The 17,758-nt window shown below is 38.2% G+C and overlaps 2 protein-coding genes across 8 annotated transcripts; one reads left to right on the top strand and one right to left on the bottom strand.

The window, feature by feature from the left end:
- The first annotated feature begins 5,112 nt into the window (after positions 1 to 5,112).
- On the top strand, positions 5,113 to 9,239 carry LOC108173896 (uncharacterized). 5 transcript variants are annotated; one of them, XM_070826995.1, is made up of 9 exons: positions 5,113 to 5,427; positions 5,928 to 6,001; positions 6,708 to 6,980; positions 7,097 to 7,521; positions 8,121 to 8,151; positions 8,262 to 8,394; positions 8,503 to 8,570; positions 8,656 to 8,779; positions 8,880 to 9,239. In XM_070826995.1, the coding sequence occupies exons 4-8, from the start codon at positions 7,437 to 7,439 to the stop codon at positions 8,777 to 8,779; spliced, it is 441 nt and encodes a 146-aa protein (XP_070683096.1). In that variant the 5' UTR covers positions 5,113 to 5,427; positions 5,928 to 6,001; positions 6,708 to 6,980; positions 7,097 to 7,436; the 3' UTR covers positions 8,880 to 9,239. The 5 variants fall into 5 exon arrangements, 2 of the variants coding, with proteins under 2 accessions (XP_070683096.1, XP_070683097.1); XR_011583803.1 differs by lacking the exons at positions 5,113 to 5,427; positions 5,928 to 6,001 and having other exon boundaries at positions 6,820 to 6,980; positions 7,097 to 7,193; positions 7,405 to 7,521; positions 8,121 to 8,179; XM_070826996.1 differs by lacking the exons at positions 5,113 to 5,427; positions 5,928 to 6,001 and having other exon boundaries at positions 6,820 to 6,980; positions 7,097 to 7,193; positions 7,405 to 7,521.
- LOC103440229 (uncharacterized) lies at positions 8,386 to 13,810 on the bottom strand. Of its 3 annotated transcripts, none has more exons than XR_011583801.1 (11): positions 13,150 to 13,810; positions 12,273 to 12,905; positions 12,085 to 12,159; positions 11,873 to 11,947; positions 11,517 to 11,722; positions 11,164 to 11,385; positions 10,818 to 11,025; positions 10,365 to 10,692; positions 10,115 to 10,265; positions 9,623 to 10,033; positions 8,386 to 8,762 (listed from the first exon to the last, which is right to left on the bottom strand). XR_011583801.1 is itself a non-coding variant. In XM_029106542.2 (10 exons), exons 1-10 carry the CDS (start codon positions 13,718 to 13,720, stop codon positions 9,686 to 9,688), a joined length of 2,817 nt encoding a protein of 938 aa, XP_028962375.2. In that variant the 5' UTR covers positions 13,721 to 13,810; the 3' UTR covers positions 9,265 to 9,685. The 3 variants fall into 3 exon arrangements, 1 of the variants encoding a protein (XP_028962375.2); XR_011583800.1 differs by lacking the exon at positions 8,386 to 8,762 and adding an exon at positions 9,265 to 9,463; XM_029106542.2 differs by lacking the exon at positions 8,386 to 8,762 and having other exon boundaries at positions 9,265 to 10,033.
- Positions 13,811 to 17,758: the final 3,948 nt, after the last annotated feature.

Here is a 17,758-nt window from a genome sequence, read left to right as displayed (position 1 = left end):
ACATGCGTCAAAATAAACAAACAAGAGGGAGCCTTCACAAAGGTTGCTTAGGAGAAGTCTCAGCAGTCGGTAGAGCCCCAAAAAAAGAAGGCACCAGAGGGGGATTATTCGGAGCCTCAGTACTGGACAGAACCCTAAAAGGAGGAGGCATCGGAGGTTGATCATTTGGAGCTTCATTACGCGGTACAGCCCCAAAAGACGAAGGCAATAAATGCATTTGGAACAAACCTACAAACCGCTGATGATCAAGTAAAACCTGACCATCAGATTCCTTCATCTGGTCAAGCTTCATCTTCATGTTTGTAGCATAGTCATGTGCGAGCCGGTGCAACTGTTTATTCTCATGCTTGACCCATCTAATCTCCTGTTTGAGACTCATCACTTCAGTCGCCAATGATTCAACTTGGCGGGTTCGAGCAAATAGGCGTTGAGCCATATTAGACACAGAACCTGCACACTGAACACTTAGAGCCAGAGAATCCTTAACAACCAACTCATCAGACCGTTTGGAAAGTAGTCTGTTATCTTTGGGAGTGAGAAGGTTCCTGGCCACCACCGCAGCAGTCATATCATTCTTCATCACGGAATCCCTAACGGTTAGAGGACCAGTAGGGGATAAGAAGGATGGGCGCCATATGTTGTCTGGAGAATGCATGGCTGCCTCTTCAACAAGGTTCAAGTCAAAACGACGGTCGGAGGGGCCAGACATTTTCAAAGGTGTTGAAGAGAGAAGAGGTCGGACAAATTAAGATCTTAGAAGTGCAAGAATAGAGCTTCTACTGGTGAAGATTCAAGTGTGCTTTGGAACTTAATGCCAGCCTCTATAAAAATCTGCACTCGACGGAGCTTCAGAAATCGAAGAGGCGTCTGCCTAGAAATCGAAGAGGCGTTTGCTTTATCAAAAGTTGGGCTGCTCAGAGACCACGAGGTCCGATCTCAGAAATCGAAGAGGTGTTTACTTTCTCAAAAGCTGGGCTGCTCAAAGACCACGAAGGCCGATCTCAGAAATCGAAGAGGCGCTTGCTTTCTCAAAAGCTAGGCTGCTCAAAGACCACGAGGGCCAATCTCATAAATCAAAGAGGCACCTGCTTTTTTCAGCCTTGTCAGCACCTGTCACATGCACACTCAGCTTTGCTGAAATTACTGGCATTCTGTTGAAGATTTCTGGTGAAGTAGAAAGCACGTGAATCTTACTGTTCAATCATCCACTTTCCACACACACCATCAGCTTATGGGTACCACATATAATTTTGCCAAAGATCTTTGACAAAGTTTAGACACGTGAAACTTGCAGCTCCCACTACATCGCTATGACCAAGAAGGGTAAAAGAATAGCAAAGAAACAGCACTAACAAAGTTTAGACACATAAATTTTGAAGGTCTAGCTACCATATTATTACCCACAAGGGTAAAGGAACAGCACCACTGCTGGATAATTGGAAAGTCTTTGTGTGTCAACCTCTGTGCTCCGTGGCAAGGTAGACTAGCAAACATGCCCAACCTTTACTCACATTCGAGAAAACACTCCCAACAAGATTGCTGGCTCCAAAATCGAAGAGGCACCGTCCTTCGAATCTTGAGAGCCAGACTCCCAACATGATTACTTTCTCAAAAATTGAAGAGACACCGCTCTCTGAATCTCGAGAGCCAGACTCCCAGTATGATTGCTCTCTCAAAAATCGAAGAGGCACCGTTCTCCGAATCTCGAGAGCCAGATCCTCGACAGGATTGCTTGTTCGAAAATCGAAAAGGCACCGCTTTCTCAACTTCGAGAGCCAGATCTCCTTGGATAAAGCTTATTTGTAATCTTCACACGCAACATCAGCTTTCCAGATACCACAGACCACTTTTTCAAAGTGCTCTGACACACGTGAAGCTGGCAGCTCCCACTACCGTGCTATGACCAAGCAGGGTAAATGAATAATATTACTACTTGTTGTTAGGGAAACTCCTATATATGTCGACCTCCATCCTCAATGGACAGGCAGACCTGCAAAAATGCTCAACCCTTCCTCATATCTGAGAGGGCACTCCCAACGAAGCCTCTCGAAATACTCAGCTTTCTTTCCCCCCGATAATACCTCTGTAAACAAGTTACACCAGAGCAAGAATATCTCATATCATCAAGGTTAAAAGCAAGAGTATCCCATATCATGCTTTTTCCCTGTCTTTTCTTTTGGCCTTGTTCTTACCTGCAAAACAAGGAGAAAGAGAGCAATCAGTCAGCACTTGGAATCAAGCTTCCAGTCAGGAACTGACTGCCTGGAATCCCTTACCTGATTACTTACCTGGCATTGCTCTCGAGTACTCATCTTCAACATATTATGCTTCTAGTGAAGATACCACATCTGTCTGAGGAACAAATAGGGAAAGTGAGAAGGATACAAGGAAGTATATGGAGACAAGCGTAATAGAACATGTGCTGATACATCCACTACTTTGTCAACAACAAAAGTATCCTATATCAGCAGGGTCGAATGTACTCTAGATTTAATGGACTTGTTTTGACCTTCAAATTCTTCAGTCAGCCTTATACTCTGGAGAAAATCAGAAAATCCTCCAGCCAGTTCAAGAATAAGCATGTGGAAAGTTACTTCTTTAAAAGCAAAAGTATCTCATATCATATATTCTCTTTTTCTTCTCTTTATCCTTCATGCTGCCTGCAAGATAGGGAGAATGAAAACAATCAACCGGAACTCGAAATCAAACTTCTGATCTGGGACTGATTGCTTGGAGCTCTGATTGCTTACCTTGTCTGTCACATTTTTCAGCAGATCCCCTAGCTCGGCGACTTGGGGGATTCCTACTACATGGTTTGTATCGCGCTTGACCAAGCCTGAAACTACAAGTAAGCTTCAAGTGAAATTGATACATTACCTTGTGCATCTCCACTAGTTAAAGATACCACCCCTGGATGGAAGAAGAGTACTTTCAGAGAAGATACCACATCTACCTATGAGACAGATAAGGCAAGTGAAGACGAGAGCTTGAACCTATGTCACTTGTACTAAATTATTCACTTGAACTCACTAAAAGAGAGCTTGAACCTATGTACTTGTGTAAACCCTTCACAATTAATGAGAACTCCTATACTTCGTGGACGTAGCCAATCTGGGTGAACCACGTACATCTTGTGTTTGCTTTCCTGTCTCTATCCATTTACATACTTATCCACACTAATGACCAGAGAAATCTAGCGAAGATCACAAACTTAATACTTTCGGTTCTACCAAAGTCCTCACTGATTGTGTGCATCAACAATCCTTAAGTCCTTACCTTTTTGCGTTGGTAATGGATGAGTTAACAGGACATATTCAAGATGATATTCCTTGGTGTATGCTTTTCGTAAACGATATAGTGTTGATAGATGAAACTCAAAAGGGGTAAATGCGAAGCTTAACCTTTGGAGAGAAGTGTTGGAATCTAAAGGTCTTCGCCTAAGCCGATCAAAGACAAAATATATGGAGTGCAAGTTCAGTGCAAATGGAGGCCAAAATGAGCTAGGGGTGAGGATCGAAGATCAGGAAATACCAAAGAGCGACTGTTTTCGCTACCTAGGATCTATCTTGCAAAAGAACGGAGAATTAGATAGAGATCTCAACCATAGAATACAAGTTGGATGGATGAAGTGGAATAGTGCATCCGGTGTGTTGTGTGACCGTTGTAGGCCACTAAAGTTCAAGGAAAAATTTTATAGGACGGCAATAAGGCCGGCGATGCTGTATGGCACAGAACGTTGGGCGGTGAAGCATCAACACGTACACAAAATGGGTTTGGACATGTGCAAAAAAGGCCTACTGACGCTCCGGTTCGAAGATGTGACTACGGGATAGAGGTTCAGGGCCGAAGGGGTAGAGGAAGACCTAGGAAAACTTTGGAAGAGACCCTAAGAAAAGACTTAGAGTACTTGGATCTAACGGAGGACATGACACAAAACCGAGCATAATGGCGTTTTAGGATTCATATAGTCGACCCCACTTAGTGGGAAAAGGCTTTGTTGTTGTTGTTTATATAGGGGCTACAGAAGCAAGCACCCTCTGCAAATTATCTATATACTAAAACTCAGCGGAAGTTAAATGTTCATTAACAGTGTGCGTACTGTTTTGCCCCTCGGTTGCTGAGCAATTTTTTTCGGTCTTCTGGATTGTGCAGTGATTTGGCAATTCTGCCTCTCTTATATCTGCTACTGCGTGTTGGTGCCGCGCAGTGATCATCAGGGTGATTTGGTCTGTGGTGTGCACGTGTTGGCCATCGTGGTTTGTCCTTCCCGGCCTCACGTCTCTCATCAGCTTGGGATTTGCCTGCTTTGTACAGTGAAAGACATAATGTAAGAACAACTCCACCTTGGAGCCTTCCTTTCTGGCAATCCACTATTCAATCCACCTAATGAACAGTAACAACCCTTAATAAACAGTAATTGCCATTTGCATCTCTACCTTTGGAACCCCCCTGACAATTGGTAATAAAATATTAATATTTTTTTTCTCACCCAATTCATAAAATATTATTATTTTATTTATATATATATATATATCTCTCTCTCTCGTCCATTCACCGTGGCTCCTCTTCTTCTTCACCTTCTTCACCCTCGCATTCACCCTCACCTCATCAGCACCACCATCCCCCAAACCCTCCCCGCCTCCTCCCTCACCCCCACCTCCGTACTCCCCATCCTGCCTGTCATCCTGGACGCACCTCCGTACTCCTCATCCCTCACGCCCTCACCCGCCTCCTCCCTCACCCCCACCTTCGTACTCCCCATCCTGCCCGCCGTCCTGTAATGCACCTCCGTACTCCCCATCCCACCCGCCTCACGCCTCACCAGCCTCACCGCCCTCACCCACCTTACCACTGTCTTGGACGCACTTGCAGAACCTGACAGAAAAAAATATTTAAAAAGGCGTCTGACGTCAGATCCACCTCAGGTGCTCAGGCTGACACGAATCCACCGGCCTGGCGCTTAGGCCTGCTCGGGCTCCCTCGCCAGCCAACGCTGGACTTCCTCCCACTGGCTCTCGGGCCCTTTCCTGGAGCCTGTCCCCCGAGCAACCACCAACAGTGGACTTGCTCTAATGGGTTGTTTTGTCATCCCAACTCTTTCCCCTTTCCCTTATCTTGCTTTTTTTCCACAGTAAAAGCAGGCTTTCTCTCCAGCTGTCGATCATCCCGTTTCTCCTTCCTTTCCCTCATGTTGCTTTTTTTGCACAGTAAAACCATGTTTCCTGTCGATCATCGATGCATTTTGTTTCCATATTTCCTTTGCTTTTCACTTCACTCTCTTGCATGTCTCCTTCACCCGTTTCAGACCTCACTTTCTTTCCCTCTTAAACATTTGTTTCAGTTGGTCGCGAATTTCTCTTTTGTCGCTCTCAAATCTCGCTTTTTGTCGTTCTCAGCTCTTGGTTTGCTCAGAAAGCACCGAATCAGGTTTGTTCAACTTTTCAGTTTTCTTTGCTTCAAAACTGCGGGTTTGATTTTGTTAGATTTAAAAATATCAAAAGTTAAATCTTTCTTTGTGTGAAATTTTTAACCCAGATCGTGTTATGGGTTTTGATGAGTGATTAAATTGGATTTACAGGTTTTCATTTAGTGAGACAGACAGGGAGTGTACAGAGAGAGAAAAAAGGCATACAAATGGAAGACAAGAATGGGGTGGTTGTTTTATGTTAAATTTTTTTGAAATTGATTTGGGGTTTTGTTTGGGTTTTTGGGATTATGCACCGTTGAACCGAATAATTTGGCTAAACATTGAACAGGAGGCAACCAAGTTGATTTGTTGTTCTATTTAAAGTTGAAGAGTCCTGCTTAGTTTTAGTAACTAAGAGTGTATTTTTTGTACGAAGCTGTTCTCTGTTTTTGCAATTTTGTTCATTGGCCTTTTTGAGATTTATGATTTGGTTTTTTTGCTTAATTGGTTTGTTTTGTAGGTTTCGTTTATACAGACACGAGGACAACTTGGCCACTGCATCATTTCTCGGCACTTGAGAGTAAAATTTAGCTGGTGAGGTAGTGGATTGCGAAGCTGTAATGAGATCTTAGCTTTATTTTTAATCAACTAATTTTGTTCTCAAAAAAAAAAAAAAATTTAATGAACGACTTTTGAAGCATCTTTATCTGTTTAGTTTGCTATCTTATGTTTGGATTGGATTTTAGGCACTGGAAATTATGAGCTAAATTTTGTTTCAAATGGCAGGGATAATTTATATCATCTTTATTGCATATTACTGAACTTTGCATTTCTTCCTTATATGATGTGCGTTACAGCCTTGATCAATGCCTAAGATTGTGTTGGATTAGACCATTCAGAAATATATAGCTCTGCATTCTATATTACTTGACGAAATGGTGAGAGGGCATTATTTCAATATTTTAATTACAACTGTTTGCAAAGATAATTAACAACTCTTCGAAAATATACAGTTTTCATTCTATATTACTTGATGAAATGCTGAGAAACCATTATTTCAGTAATTTAATCACAACTGCTTACAAAGATAATTAACAGCAAATATATTATTTTTGTTTCTGACTTTTTTTTACATGTTAAATAATAAACTTTAATTTTGTTCCTGTGAATTAGAGTGTGTTGTAACTGCATACCTATTTATTTATCTTATACAAAATATAATCCAAATTTTGATTTTGTTTGTCAATTGCATTTGTAACGTTTTTTTTTTTTCTCTTTTTCACCCTCATCAATTGCAAAGCAACATGCGGTTGAAGCTTGCACAACGGAGATGGACTATGAAATCATTGCTTCGAAAATAGAAGCCGGAAGCTGCTATGAAATTATGGGTTTCTGTACGAATAGAATGAGGGGTCAATACAGTGTTGTGCCACATGATACCCAAGTTATGTTCACTGGGAAAACAATTTTCAAAAAATTGCCGTGTGTTTCCGCCTATCCCTCGACACTGGTTCTTTTTTGCAAGATTATAACACCCTTTAACCTCGCCTCAACAGGGTTGATATCCTTACAGGTAACAATATATGTATATGTGTGTGTGCGCGCGCGCGCGCGCATTAAAAAACTTGTGTCTTTATTTTGGAAAATGAATTTTAACACTTCCACCATATTTGTTTGTTAAAATGCAAGATGTCATTGGTCACGTAACTGGTGTGCAAGAGTTGGTGCCAAAGCAAATTAATCAGAGAATTACACATAAGTGTGATATAGCTATTGAAAACATCAGGTTGTTTCTCCCCTGTGCTTTCTGTGATTCTAAATTATTTCATGTATTTATTATATACACATTACAAAAAATTTAAATGTTATCTCACAAATCAATATTGTTAAACTATTATATGATACTTATCATGTTGACTGCTTACTTTATTCATAACAAATTAAACAAATTTCTTCCTGGCTTTTGAATATCCATTTCAAATTTTCTTTTTCAATAGAAAAGAAGAGATGAAGATTACATTATGGGAAGATGGCTTTTTCTTCTTTGTCAATGAAGACGTTATCTGCATCAACAATTGTTGTTTTCACAAGTCTAAAAGTGAAGCTATACCTTGGTACCTAACTCAATAAAAAATTAACCTGTTTGGTATCTTTATTGTTCTGTTTCCTTCTATAAATTATGTTAATCAGCTCTTAACACAAAAATTCGAAATATTTGCTGCCTCTAATGAGTTTTTCACATAATTTATTATCAATGATAAAATGAGTGTTTCTGTTTTCTATTTACAAATCTATATTTGGAAACACAATTGTTTGTATGTTTATTATTTTTTTAGCTGCTTTTGAATAGAAGTATTGTTCTAATTTGAAATCGCATGCTTCCTTTCTTTTTAAGACATTGCCTTGCAACTGTTTGAATGTAGTGCTGCTCAATAACTGTGTTTCATTATTTTCATAATTTGGTTTCCTTTTTGTAATATTGCTTATTCAAATTGGAATTTTTGTGAACAAACAAATCTTTGCACAACATGTTAAGATTATTTAGGCAAACATGGAATCCTATGAATCACGTTTGGATGTTATTTTTTAAGCTTACATCCAATTATTTGAATTGTTTATTAATATTTTGTTTATGTTATTTCCGTTATTTTTTTATCCACATACAAGATTGTGTTGAGCAGCACTGTATCAATGCTTTTCTTTTTTGATCCAGACATCCCGGAACTAAATGGGTACAAATTAGTGTGAGTGCATTGACAATTATTAAAAAAAGTAAAGATATTTTTATTATTTTTACAATAAAACAAATTTTTTTTAAAGCTATTCAAATAATATTGTGTTTTAAATCCTGCAGGTTTTCTAACAACACAGAAGCTGTAAAAATATTGGCATCGTCTTCGAAACAAGTGAATGAAGCTCAAATTTTGCAGATTGCCAGGAGAGTAACAGTTGATGAATTAGCTTTTTTGGATCCAGAGTTATATAAGGTAGGAAGCTTTATTAGAACTTTTTATGTTTGGGTCAAAATCCACAACTACAACTTCTTATCTTTACTTTGTCTTCAACGATGGTGTCATCCTCTACGTCGACACCAGAAACAACTGCGCAATCATATAAACAAAGAAGCAGTGAGGAGGCCTCTTTTTACTGGCACTGAACAAAGGCCTGTTTCTTAACTCTTATCCTATGTCAAGCTTTTAAACTATGATTTATTTCTTCTTTCTCATATCTGTCACATTTTAAAACAGTGTTGTAGAAGAGATGTTTGAACCAAGCAGAGAAGATGTCGATCAAATTCCGGTCAAATTGTTGAAAAAAAAATCATCTCCAACTGGTGCGAAGACGGATTCCAGCCCTGCAAAAAAACAATAGGTCACAATACTTTATCATCGCTTTCCCTTCTCACTTAAATTTATTAAAAGATAAATTTAACACTCATCTAAATGTCACGACTTTTTTTCCTTTTGCTTAGGTTGCTTTGTTGGCATTGAAGAATGCTGCATCAAAACTTTAGCTGTTTGGGATAAAAAAAGTTCTTGCCTTTTTAATGCGTATCAAACAATGTCTCTAATATTTTTTGGGATGTAATTAGTTCTTTCTGGTCTAAATTCTATCGTATTTTTTGCATGTACATACTCCAGCATTTGGTTATATATTGTGTCCAGATGCTGGTCCTAATCAAAGGCTAGATAGAACTGCTAGAATAGAGTCGATAACTGTCAACATTTTTTGCTTGTACACCAGCATTCGTAATCTTTTTTGTTCAAGTGCTGGTCCCAAAGGAACACTATGTAGCTGCTGGAATGGAATGGATGACTACTGAATTTAACAAGTGCACAAACAAGAATGCCCCAATCTTTTCTATGTAGAATACATAAATTAAAACTTTTGCTTACTAAAATTTTGAAACCTTTGTGGCATAAAGAATACAATACTTCATACAATTTTCTAACCTGCGGCAACAAACGGGTACCACTACTAGCTAAACTTTTAAACTTCTCAAGTATCTTGAAAGGTGCCAAAAGTCATCAGCCAACTACAGTTGATGCATACCCTCTACATTTACAAAAACAGCGTCCCGTTAATTTATTGATCTTCCCAGGACACATACCAATTTGCGAGAGTGGTTTGAGTGATGCTAATTAGTCGAGTAGAGTCTTTTAAATTAAGCAGAAGCAAAACACTTAGTTGAGGCAATACAAATATGATTTTTACCTTCAATTAAAATGCTTCAAAATCAGAACTGGACGTGTAGTTTGCTGAAGTAACAATTTCAAGTTACTGACTCCAATTTATACCAGTCTGACTCTCCATTTCAAGTTGCGGACTCCAATTTATACCAGTCTGACTCTCCATTTCAAGTTGCTGACTCCAATTTATACCAGTCTGACTCTCCACCGTTCTCCTTCCAACACAAAATGCTGGCTTTGTTGGTGATGCTAATGGTAAGCTTTCATTAATCAACATAGATATGACATCTGACATGGTAGGCCGATCTGCTGCATTTTCTTCTACGCAAAGCAGACCGACATGGATGTATCTTAACAGTTGCTCTTCAATAAACGAATTTCCTAATGTTGGATCCATTAATTCTAGCCCTGCACCTTCTTTCCACAACTCCCATGCCTGAAGAACAAGGATTGCATTTCATTCTAAAGAAGAAAAATATGATTATAAATTTTAAGAGAGAGATTTTGTTTGTCATACATATCCTACTAAATTGAGTGCGCGATCATCATTGTAAAAGCTGTTGATTTTCCTTCCACTTATGATTTCAAGCATCAATACCCCGAAACTGTAGACATCAGACTTTACAGAAATAATTCCCTCAAGTATGTTCTCTGGAGCCATGTAACTCCTGTACCAAATGAAAAAGAAAAAATAGTCAGTATACTTATCTGCAAAAATGCGTGTTCAAAAGGGGAAGACCATGTCAATGTGAGGCAGAAATACTTGCATTGTCCCGGCAATCCTGGTAGTCAAGGTAGTGGTTGGTTCCAATTCATATTGGGTGAACATCCTTGCCATACCAAAATCTGAAATTTTTGGGTTCACGACAATCCTGCTAGTGTTTGCTTCCAATTCATTTTGGGTGAAAATCCTTGCCAAACCAAAATCTGAAATTTTTGGGTTCATGTTTTCATCAAGTAGTATGTTACTAGGTTTTAAATCTCTATGAATTACTTTCTTTCTTGAGTATTTGTGCAGGTAAAGCAACCCTTGAGCAATTCCTTCGATAATGCTAAAACGCTTCTTCCAATCTAGTAGTCGACCTCTGGTTGGATCTGTCCAATATGTAGAGTTAAGTAGGACTAATATTAATTAATAGTAGTAATCTACGAACTTTGACAGTAAAATAAAGGTCAGATAGCAAATTTAACAAATGAAATCAAGTATCTTGGTTCCTCACCAAATAAAAAGTGCTCCAAACTTTTGTTCTGCATATACTCATATATCAACATCTTCTCTTCGCCATGAATGCAAAATCCGAAAAGATGAACCAGGTTTGTATGTTGGAGTTCATTAAGTATCAGTTCATTCTTGAATTCTGATAATCCTTGCCCTGAACGTTTCGAAAGCCTCTTCACAGCTATTTCTTGTCCCATCGCCAATTTCCCCTGAATTGATAATCCATATCATGTTTTTGCTGTCATCTTTAGGCAGAGGAAGCTAATTCCTTTTTTTTTTTTTTTTTTTTTTCTCTTCTACAGCTTTTGAATTAGAAGCAGAAATTTTTGTTTTTTTCAAAATGTTACCTTATAAACCGGCCCAAACCCTCCTTCTCCTATCTTGTTTTCTTCAGCAAAGTTGCTTGTGGCAGCCAAGATGGATGAATAGCTAAAAACGCTTGAATCATGATGTCCTATCTTTCCATCATTTCGGAGACCATTAACATTATCAGTAGGTCGATTAGATTTCTTGAAGAAAAGCATTCTACGCCACTTCACAGCTTTTTTTTGTCCCATCGCCAATTTCCCCTGAATTGATAATCCATATCATGTTTTTGCTGTCATCTTTAGGCAGATGAAGCTAATTCCTTTTTCTATTTTTTTTTTCTTCTACAGCTTTTGAATTAGAAGCAGAAATTTTTGTTTTTTCAAAATGTTACCTTATAAACCGGCCCAAACCCTCCTTCTCCTAGCTTGTTTTCAGCAAAGTTGCTTGCGGCAGCAGCAAAGATGGATGAATAGCCAAAAACGCTTGAATCATGATGTCCTATCTTTCCATCATTTCGGAGACCATTAACATCATCAGTAGGTCGATTAGATTTCGTGAAGATAAGCATTTCGTTCTCAATCTCTGTCCGGTTCTCACCTATACAGATCAATTATAAGAAATTAAGGCTCTGTTTTGTATCCTATTTGAAATTATTTATCATATCTCAAAATATTTCTTAAGGACATTTCTTCAAAACAATTTTCTTTAAAATTCAAAAACTTAATTGGTTTGCAATTTAAAAATTACCATTAACATCATCAGTAGGTTGATTAGATTTCATGAAGATAAGCTTTGCGTTCTCAATCTCTGTCCGGTTCTCACCTATACAGATCAATTATAAGAAATTAAGGATCTGTTTGATATCCTATTTGAAATTTTTTATCATTTCTCAAAACATTTCTTCAAAACAACTTTCTTTAAAATTCAAAAACTTAATTGGTCTGTGATTTAAAAATTACCATTAACATCATCAGTAGATCGATTAGATTTCATGAAGATAAGATTTTCGTTCTCAATCTCTGTCCGGTTCTCACCTATATAGATTAATTATAAGAAATTAAAGATCTGTTTGGTATTCTATTCAAAACAATTTTCTTTAAGATTCAAAAACTTAATTGGTTTGCGATTTAAAATTTTTAAATCTTACGATTTAAACTAGACAAAGAGATCGGGGGGTCGCAGGTGAGGGAGAAAGAGGAGACAGGAGAAAAGAAAGTAAAAGATGATTGAAGGAAAGAGAAAGAAAAGAGATGATTGGACGAGATGAAGAGGAAGAGGAGTAAGAGAATGAAGAGAGTGATTGGAGGAGAGACGAAAAAAGTAAAAAAAAAGAGAGAAAGAGAGAGAGATTTGGAGAGAGAGGGGAGGAGGGAGAGAAAAGAAAGGAGTGTGATTGAATTTTGAGTATCCAATCCCTTTGGCATTGTACTATTGGTTCTCTTCAAACGTTGTCCCAATGCCTCCAGAAATTTCACCAAATCATCAAGTTTGTTGGCGTATTTAACCATTTTGCGGTCGGTCCACTCAACGACATTGGAGCACTTGCGAATGAGCTCTGTACCCTCCTCCACTTTTATCCTAAACCACTTTACTTCGTGAACCCCCATATCCAATTTACGGTTTTCGTCAGCGTCACCCAGTTCCTCTACCACTCGTCTTAGAGCTTCTTCAATCCTGCTGATATTATTATGAGGGTTAGGCTTTGACAACGCTTCATCAACAGCATGGCGCATTGTTAGTAACGATGATCGCAGAGCTTCCTCTTCCACCAAAGATGCCACTGCCGTAATCATACAAACAAATTAATACCAACAATACATCAGAAAAAATTACACTGCTTTCTTGTATTTTGTTTCCTTGTCCAACTTCTAAGCCAGGTTTTTGTTTCTGAAAACCAGGTTTTTGTTTGAAGAAAAAATTATACTTATAACTATATTACCTCTAAACAAACTATACATGCAAGACAAATAGAAAATTTCATTTTAATCTTTGAAAAAAAAAATGACTTGATGCAAATGGATTACCTTTTTCACTGATTGGTACAAAACCACTAGGACCATTAATCCGTTCAAATAGGTCGAGCACCGTCCTTGTCATATTCAAGGTCTCCTCCCCATAACGGACAATCCCGGTTTTGCAATCATCGAGTTGAATCGAGATCTTGTTGACGTCGGTTTTGCAATCATTGACTTGAACCAAGACCTCCTTGACATCCCGTACTCCCTGCACCTGGAGTATCCTTAGCAGCCTTTTAAGAGACTTATCCATTCCATCAAGCTCCATGTTGTACAAAGGCCTCATGCAGTAGTTCCACACACTCTTCTTCGATAACTCTTGAACACGCTTTACGCCTGCCTCAATTTCTTTTTTAAGATCTTTTAGTTCCTCATCCTGGAGAAGCAACCTTTTGTTCTTCCCTTCTATCTCTCGTATCAATGGCTGCAAAGCCTCTAGCGTGGACTTGATGTTCGCGTGGGAGGTCGTAAACTCGGCAGCATTCCGTAACACCTCCGTAATGCCATCAAATATCGATCCAAACGCTGCTCCTGCTACTCCCCCGACTGCAATTTCCACTGCATTGAGTCCATCGACCATGATTGGTTGATATATGTATCTGCTGCTTTTTTTTTTTTTTTTTTTTTTTTTTTTGTGGGTATACGATGTGTTGATTGCCTCTATGCAGGTTCATTTTATCATGAGTCTATTTATATATGATTGAATACAATTAACCAAGGCAAGGTCGGTCGTGGACATTTACTGGGTGGCCTCTCAGAAGGTCGCTCGAACTTTCCAGTAGACTTCCAATCAGGTTACGCCTTTTTCGGCCACTAAGTTTGACTACTGTACGCGTTTACTCGTGTAGGTTGAAATTTTATCTTATCCAATTAAATTCTAAAAATGTTTCTTTTATTATTTAGTTTCATCATTATTTATACTATTTTTTTTAATAAAAATAAAATTTATATATATTGTCGAACTCTACCTATATTAAAGAGTTATACAAATAGATATTAAATGTAACGCTACTAATTAATTTCAAACGAAAATTTTGCAAGGCCCACTCTATTTTGTGAGTAATGCTTAGTTCCTATGTAACATTATTTTACCGTAGGAACGTCATATTTGATTTGTTTAGTCTCCTTATAATTATTTAAAGATTTTTTTTTAGAAAATTTTATTTAATCAGAAACAGTTTAACTATCCATATATTTGAAACAATTGATATTATGGTAGCCATAAACTTGCTTGACTCATATAGATGATTAAAATTCTCCAAATTCTTTTTTTTTTTCTTTCTATAGGTGATTTTTAGATGATGATAATAAAAATAAACGGTTCAAATTATGAAAGTTGTACCACTTTTGGATGCAGGCATCTATTTATATGTGATTCAATACGATTTACCAAGGTAGGGTTGCTGGACAATTACTAGGTGAGCTCTCAGAAGGTCGCTCAAACTTTCCAGCTAGTTGAGCTCTCAGTCTCTCAGAAGGTCGCTCGAATTTTTTTCGGCCACTAAGTTTGACTACTATACCCGTTTAGGCGTGTAGGTTGAAATTTTATCTTCTTATCCAATTAAATTCCAAAATTGTGACTTTTATTACTTAGTTTTTATTACAGTCATATTGAATTAGAAATGTTATTGTGTAAATTCTAATATATCTGAAAATATCTTTAAATATTTTTTAGTAGTTAAATTCTTATTAGAGTTGTAATCCTATTAGAGTAAGAAAATAACTTTTCCTAATACTATAAATGCACAATAGGATGGAATAGAACGTAGCTCACAATTTCAGATCTCTCTATTTCTCTCTACTGTGCCGCACCAGTCTCTCTCTGTCCTTACTATAGTTCAGTAAATTAGGCCTACAAATTTTTTTCAACACGTTCTTAATGCTGTGCTAAGAGAGTTTGAACTTCAATCAGATGAGTATTACGTTTTAATCATTCTTGCTATGTCGTCATGTAGAAAGTTAAACAATGTCAGCGGGGTTGAAACCAGGAATTTGTATTAATGGTGACATACTCAACCAACAAGGTACAATTCAAATGCTTAATAATTTACTGAACAAAACACTTATATATTCATTTATAAATATAGGTGTTGAGACAAGGAGGCTCACCATGACTCATGAGGTGAATGTAAGACTTTAGACTTGGAAATTCCTTACACGACCGTTAACACGACACGTACAAACAACGAAAATAAATAGTTTCAGGTCAATACGATAACTAATTGAATCGTTATTGGGTCACACGATAACAGCCCAATAATAATAGATCCTTAATGGTTTTTCAGGAGAGTGATACGCGGGCAATCCATTTCGACACGTCAATAAAAAAGTTATCATGATAATTTTAATTTTTTAAACTACAGGAAAGCCAGCTATAGTCCCCTTCCTAATAAGATTTGGTTACCAAATTAGCATACTAGTTAGTGTTCAATTGTGACTCAACTAACGCACACAAATCCTAGGAGAGGTATACTTATTGCACACCGCACATTGCAGCAATTTCACAGCCTTTTTATTACTGCCTACTTCCTTGGATTTGAACCTTTTGAGAGTGTCCTAAATGGATCCCGTTGATCGGTCTCCGAGCTTGTTGGCATTGAAGGAATTGATTCTGTTAAAGCCGTGGAAGACGCCGCCATCGCCTCTGTTGTCACATTGTCAATATGGAAAGTATATGAAGGTGAAAGATGGGTCAAGAGTGTATCGGGCGCCGAAGACAACGTTGCATAACGAAGAGAACGATGATATTATAAACGTTGAAATTCCATATGAAGAATTGTTTGAGTTCGTTGACAAGTTTGTCTTCAAGAAAGTTAGGGTTTTGATTGAGCGAGTACTTGGAGAGATATTAAGCTTACCAAAGTATGATGCGTACCATAGTTAACGACGCTTATGAATGTGTGTTTTGTTTGTTTGTTTAGGTTTGTGCAAAGTTTTCTAAGCTCTCATTAGATGTAAATTATGACGTGATAATTGTCTGACTTTAGTTTTTCAATTTTGTTTTGCCTCTTAATTAGAGGTTTCTGGAAGAGAAAACTTGTTTCTTGTCCATGTTTGAGACTCGTTCGTTTTTGTGTTTTAATGTGTAACCAAACGACGTCGCGTATGGTCTAACATTCGATCGTTAGTCTCTCCTCACTCTTTTTTCACTCTAAAACCGCTCCAATTAGGAATTAGTTCTCGGTTATTCCACTCATCCACCAAAACAATTTAAATCCTAGTCCATGACTGCTTTCTAAAATGCATATTACATTAAACTACTTTACTCGATAGGAATAAGGATTCGAACTCAAGTATGAAGAACCGGGACATTACGTTAACCAATCGGTCACACTTACACAAATCTTTTTTTTTTTTTTTGGCTTACCGGCAGTTGAATCCTTATCAAATTGTTATTATAATTCTTAACGTTCCCTAGTTATTTTACAACCTTTACTCAAAGGAAATTAGGAAAGCCAGCTATAGTCCCCTTCCTAATAAGATTTGGTTACCAAATTAGCATACTAGTTAGTGTTCAATTGTGACTCAACTAACGCACACAAATCCTAGGAGAGGTATACTTAGGCCCTGTTTGGCAGCCCGTATAAAGCATCAGATAGGATAAATAATACGGACCCGAGTGTTTGGCGTTGTTCCGTACTAAATAGCAACCGGATTAATTATACCGGCCCCACATGATTTATACGGTACACACCTGTTAATTTATCCTCCCTAAAACGTAAGGATTATTAGTCGGGTGGGAAACAACGATCGCTCTCTCCCTCTCTCCCTCTCTGTCCCTTACTCGTCGCGTTCCTTTCTCTCTCTCTCGCATCGTTCAGCCACCGTCGTTCGTCGTTCGTCGTTCGTCGTTCAGCCGTCGTCCAGCCGTCGCCGTCCAGCCGCCGTCGTTCTGCTTCTACTTTGCTCTGCTCAGTTCCTTTCTCTCTCTCTCGCATCGTTCAGCCGCCGTCGTTCTTCTTCTACTTTGCTCTGCTCCGCCCTAAATTATTGGGGAAGTTATATATCCCTTCAAATTAAGTTTTAGAACTCCATAATTTCTATAAAATTCTATGAAATTACTGAGGGTTGGAAATCCAATTAATAGATTTGGTTAACAGGATTTGAAACCCAACGACCTGCAACCGCCTATTCGCCGGAATCTGGAGAAGATCTCATCGATTCCCGGAAAACTTCAAGAGCCAAAAGCTCTGTCAATCCTCGCCGACGTGGCTGGACCTTCGTCTCCGTTTGAAGCCGCACCTTCACAGTGCCTCGATTTGTCGTAAAACACACCCTTAACGGATCCATGTTGTCTGCAGAAAATCAACCAAAAAGGGTTTTATGCCAAACATGAACGACAAATTAAAGGCACTGCCCTTTGTTGATTATTCTATCATTATTTTTCTTTTTTTATCATATCCGGTATAAAACCAATCACCGTATAAATAATACGGTCATTAGTCCGATACTGCACCAAACGTCCGACTAATTTAGTCAGTACTATCCGGTGACTATTTATCCTATCCGACAGAAATAGTCAGTACAGTCCGAGCTGCCAAACGAGGCCTTATTGCACACCATAAATTGCAGCAATTTTATAGCCTTTTTATTACTGCCTACTGTTGCGAGTTATATA

Source organism: Malus domestica, chromosome 08 (assembly GCF_042453785.1).
Source record: "Malus domestica chromosome 08, GDT2T_hap1".
Taxonomy (NCBI): domain Eukaryota; kingdom Viridiplantae; phylum Streptophyta; class Magnoliopsida; order Rosales; family Rosaceae; genus Malus; species Malus domestica.
This window is presented reverse-complemented; position numbering and strand designations above follow the sequence as displayed.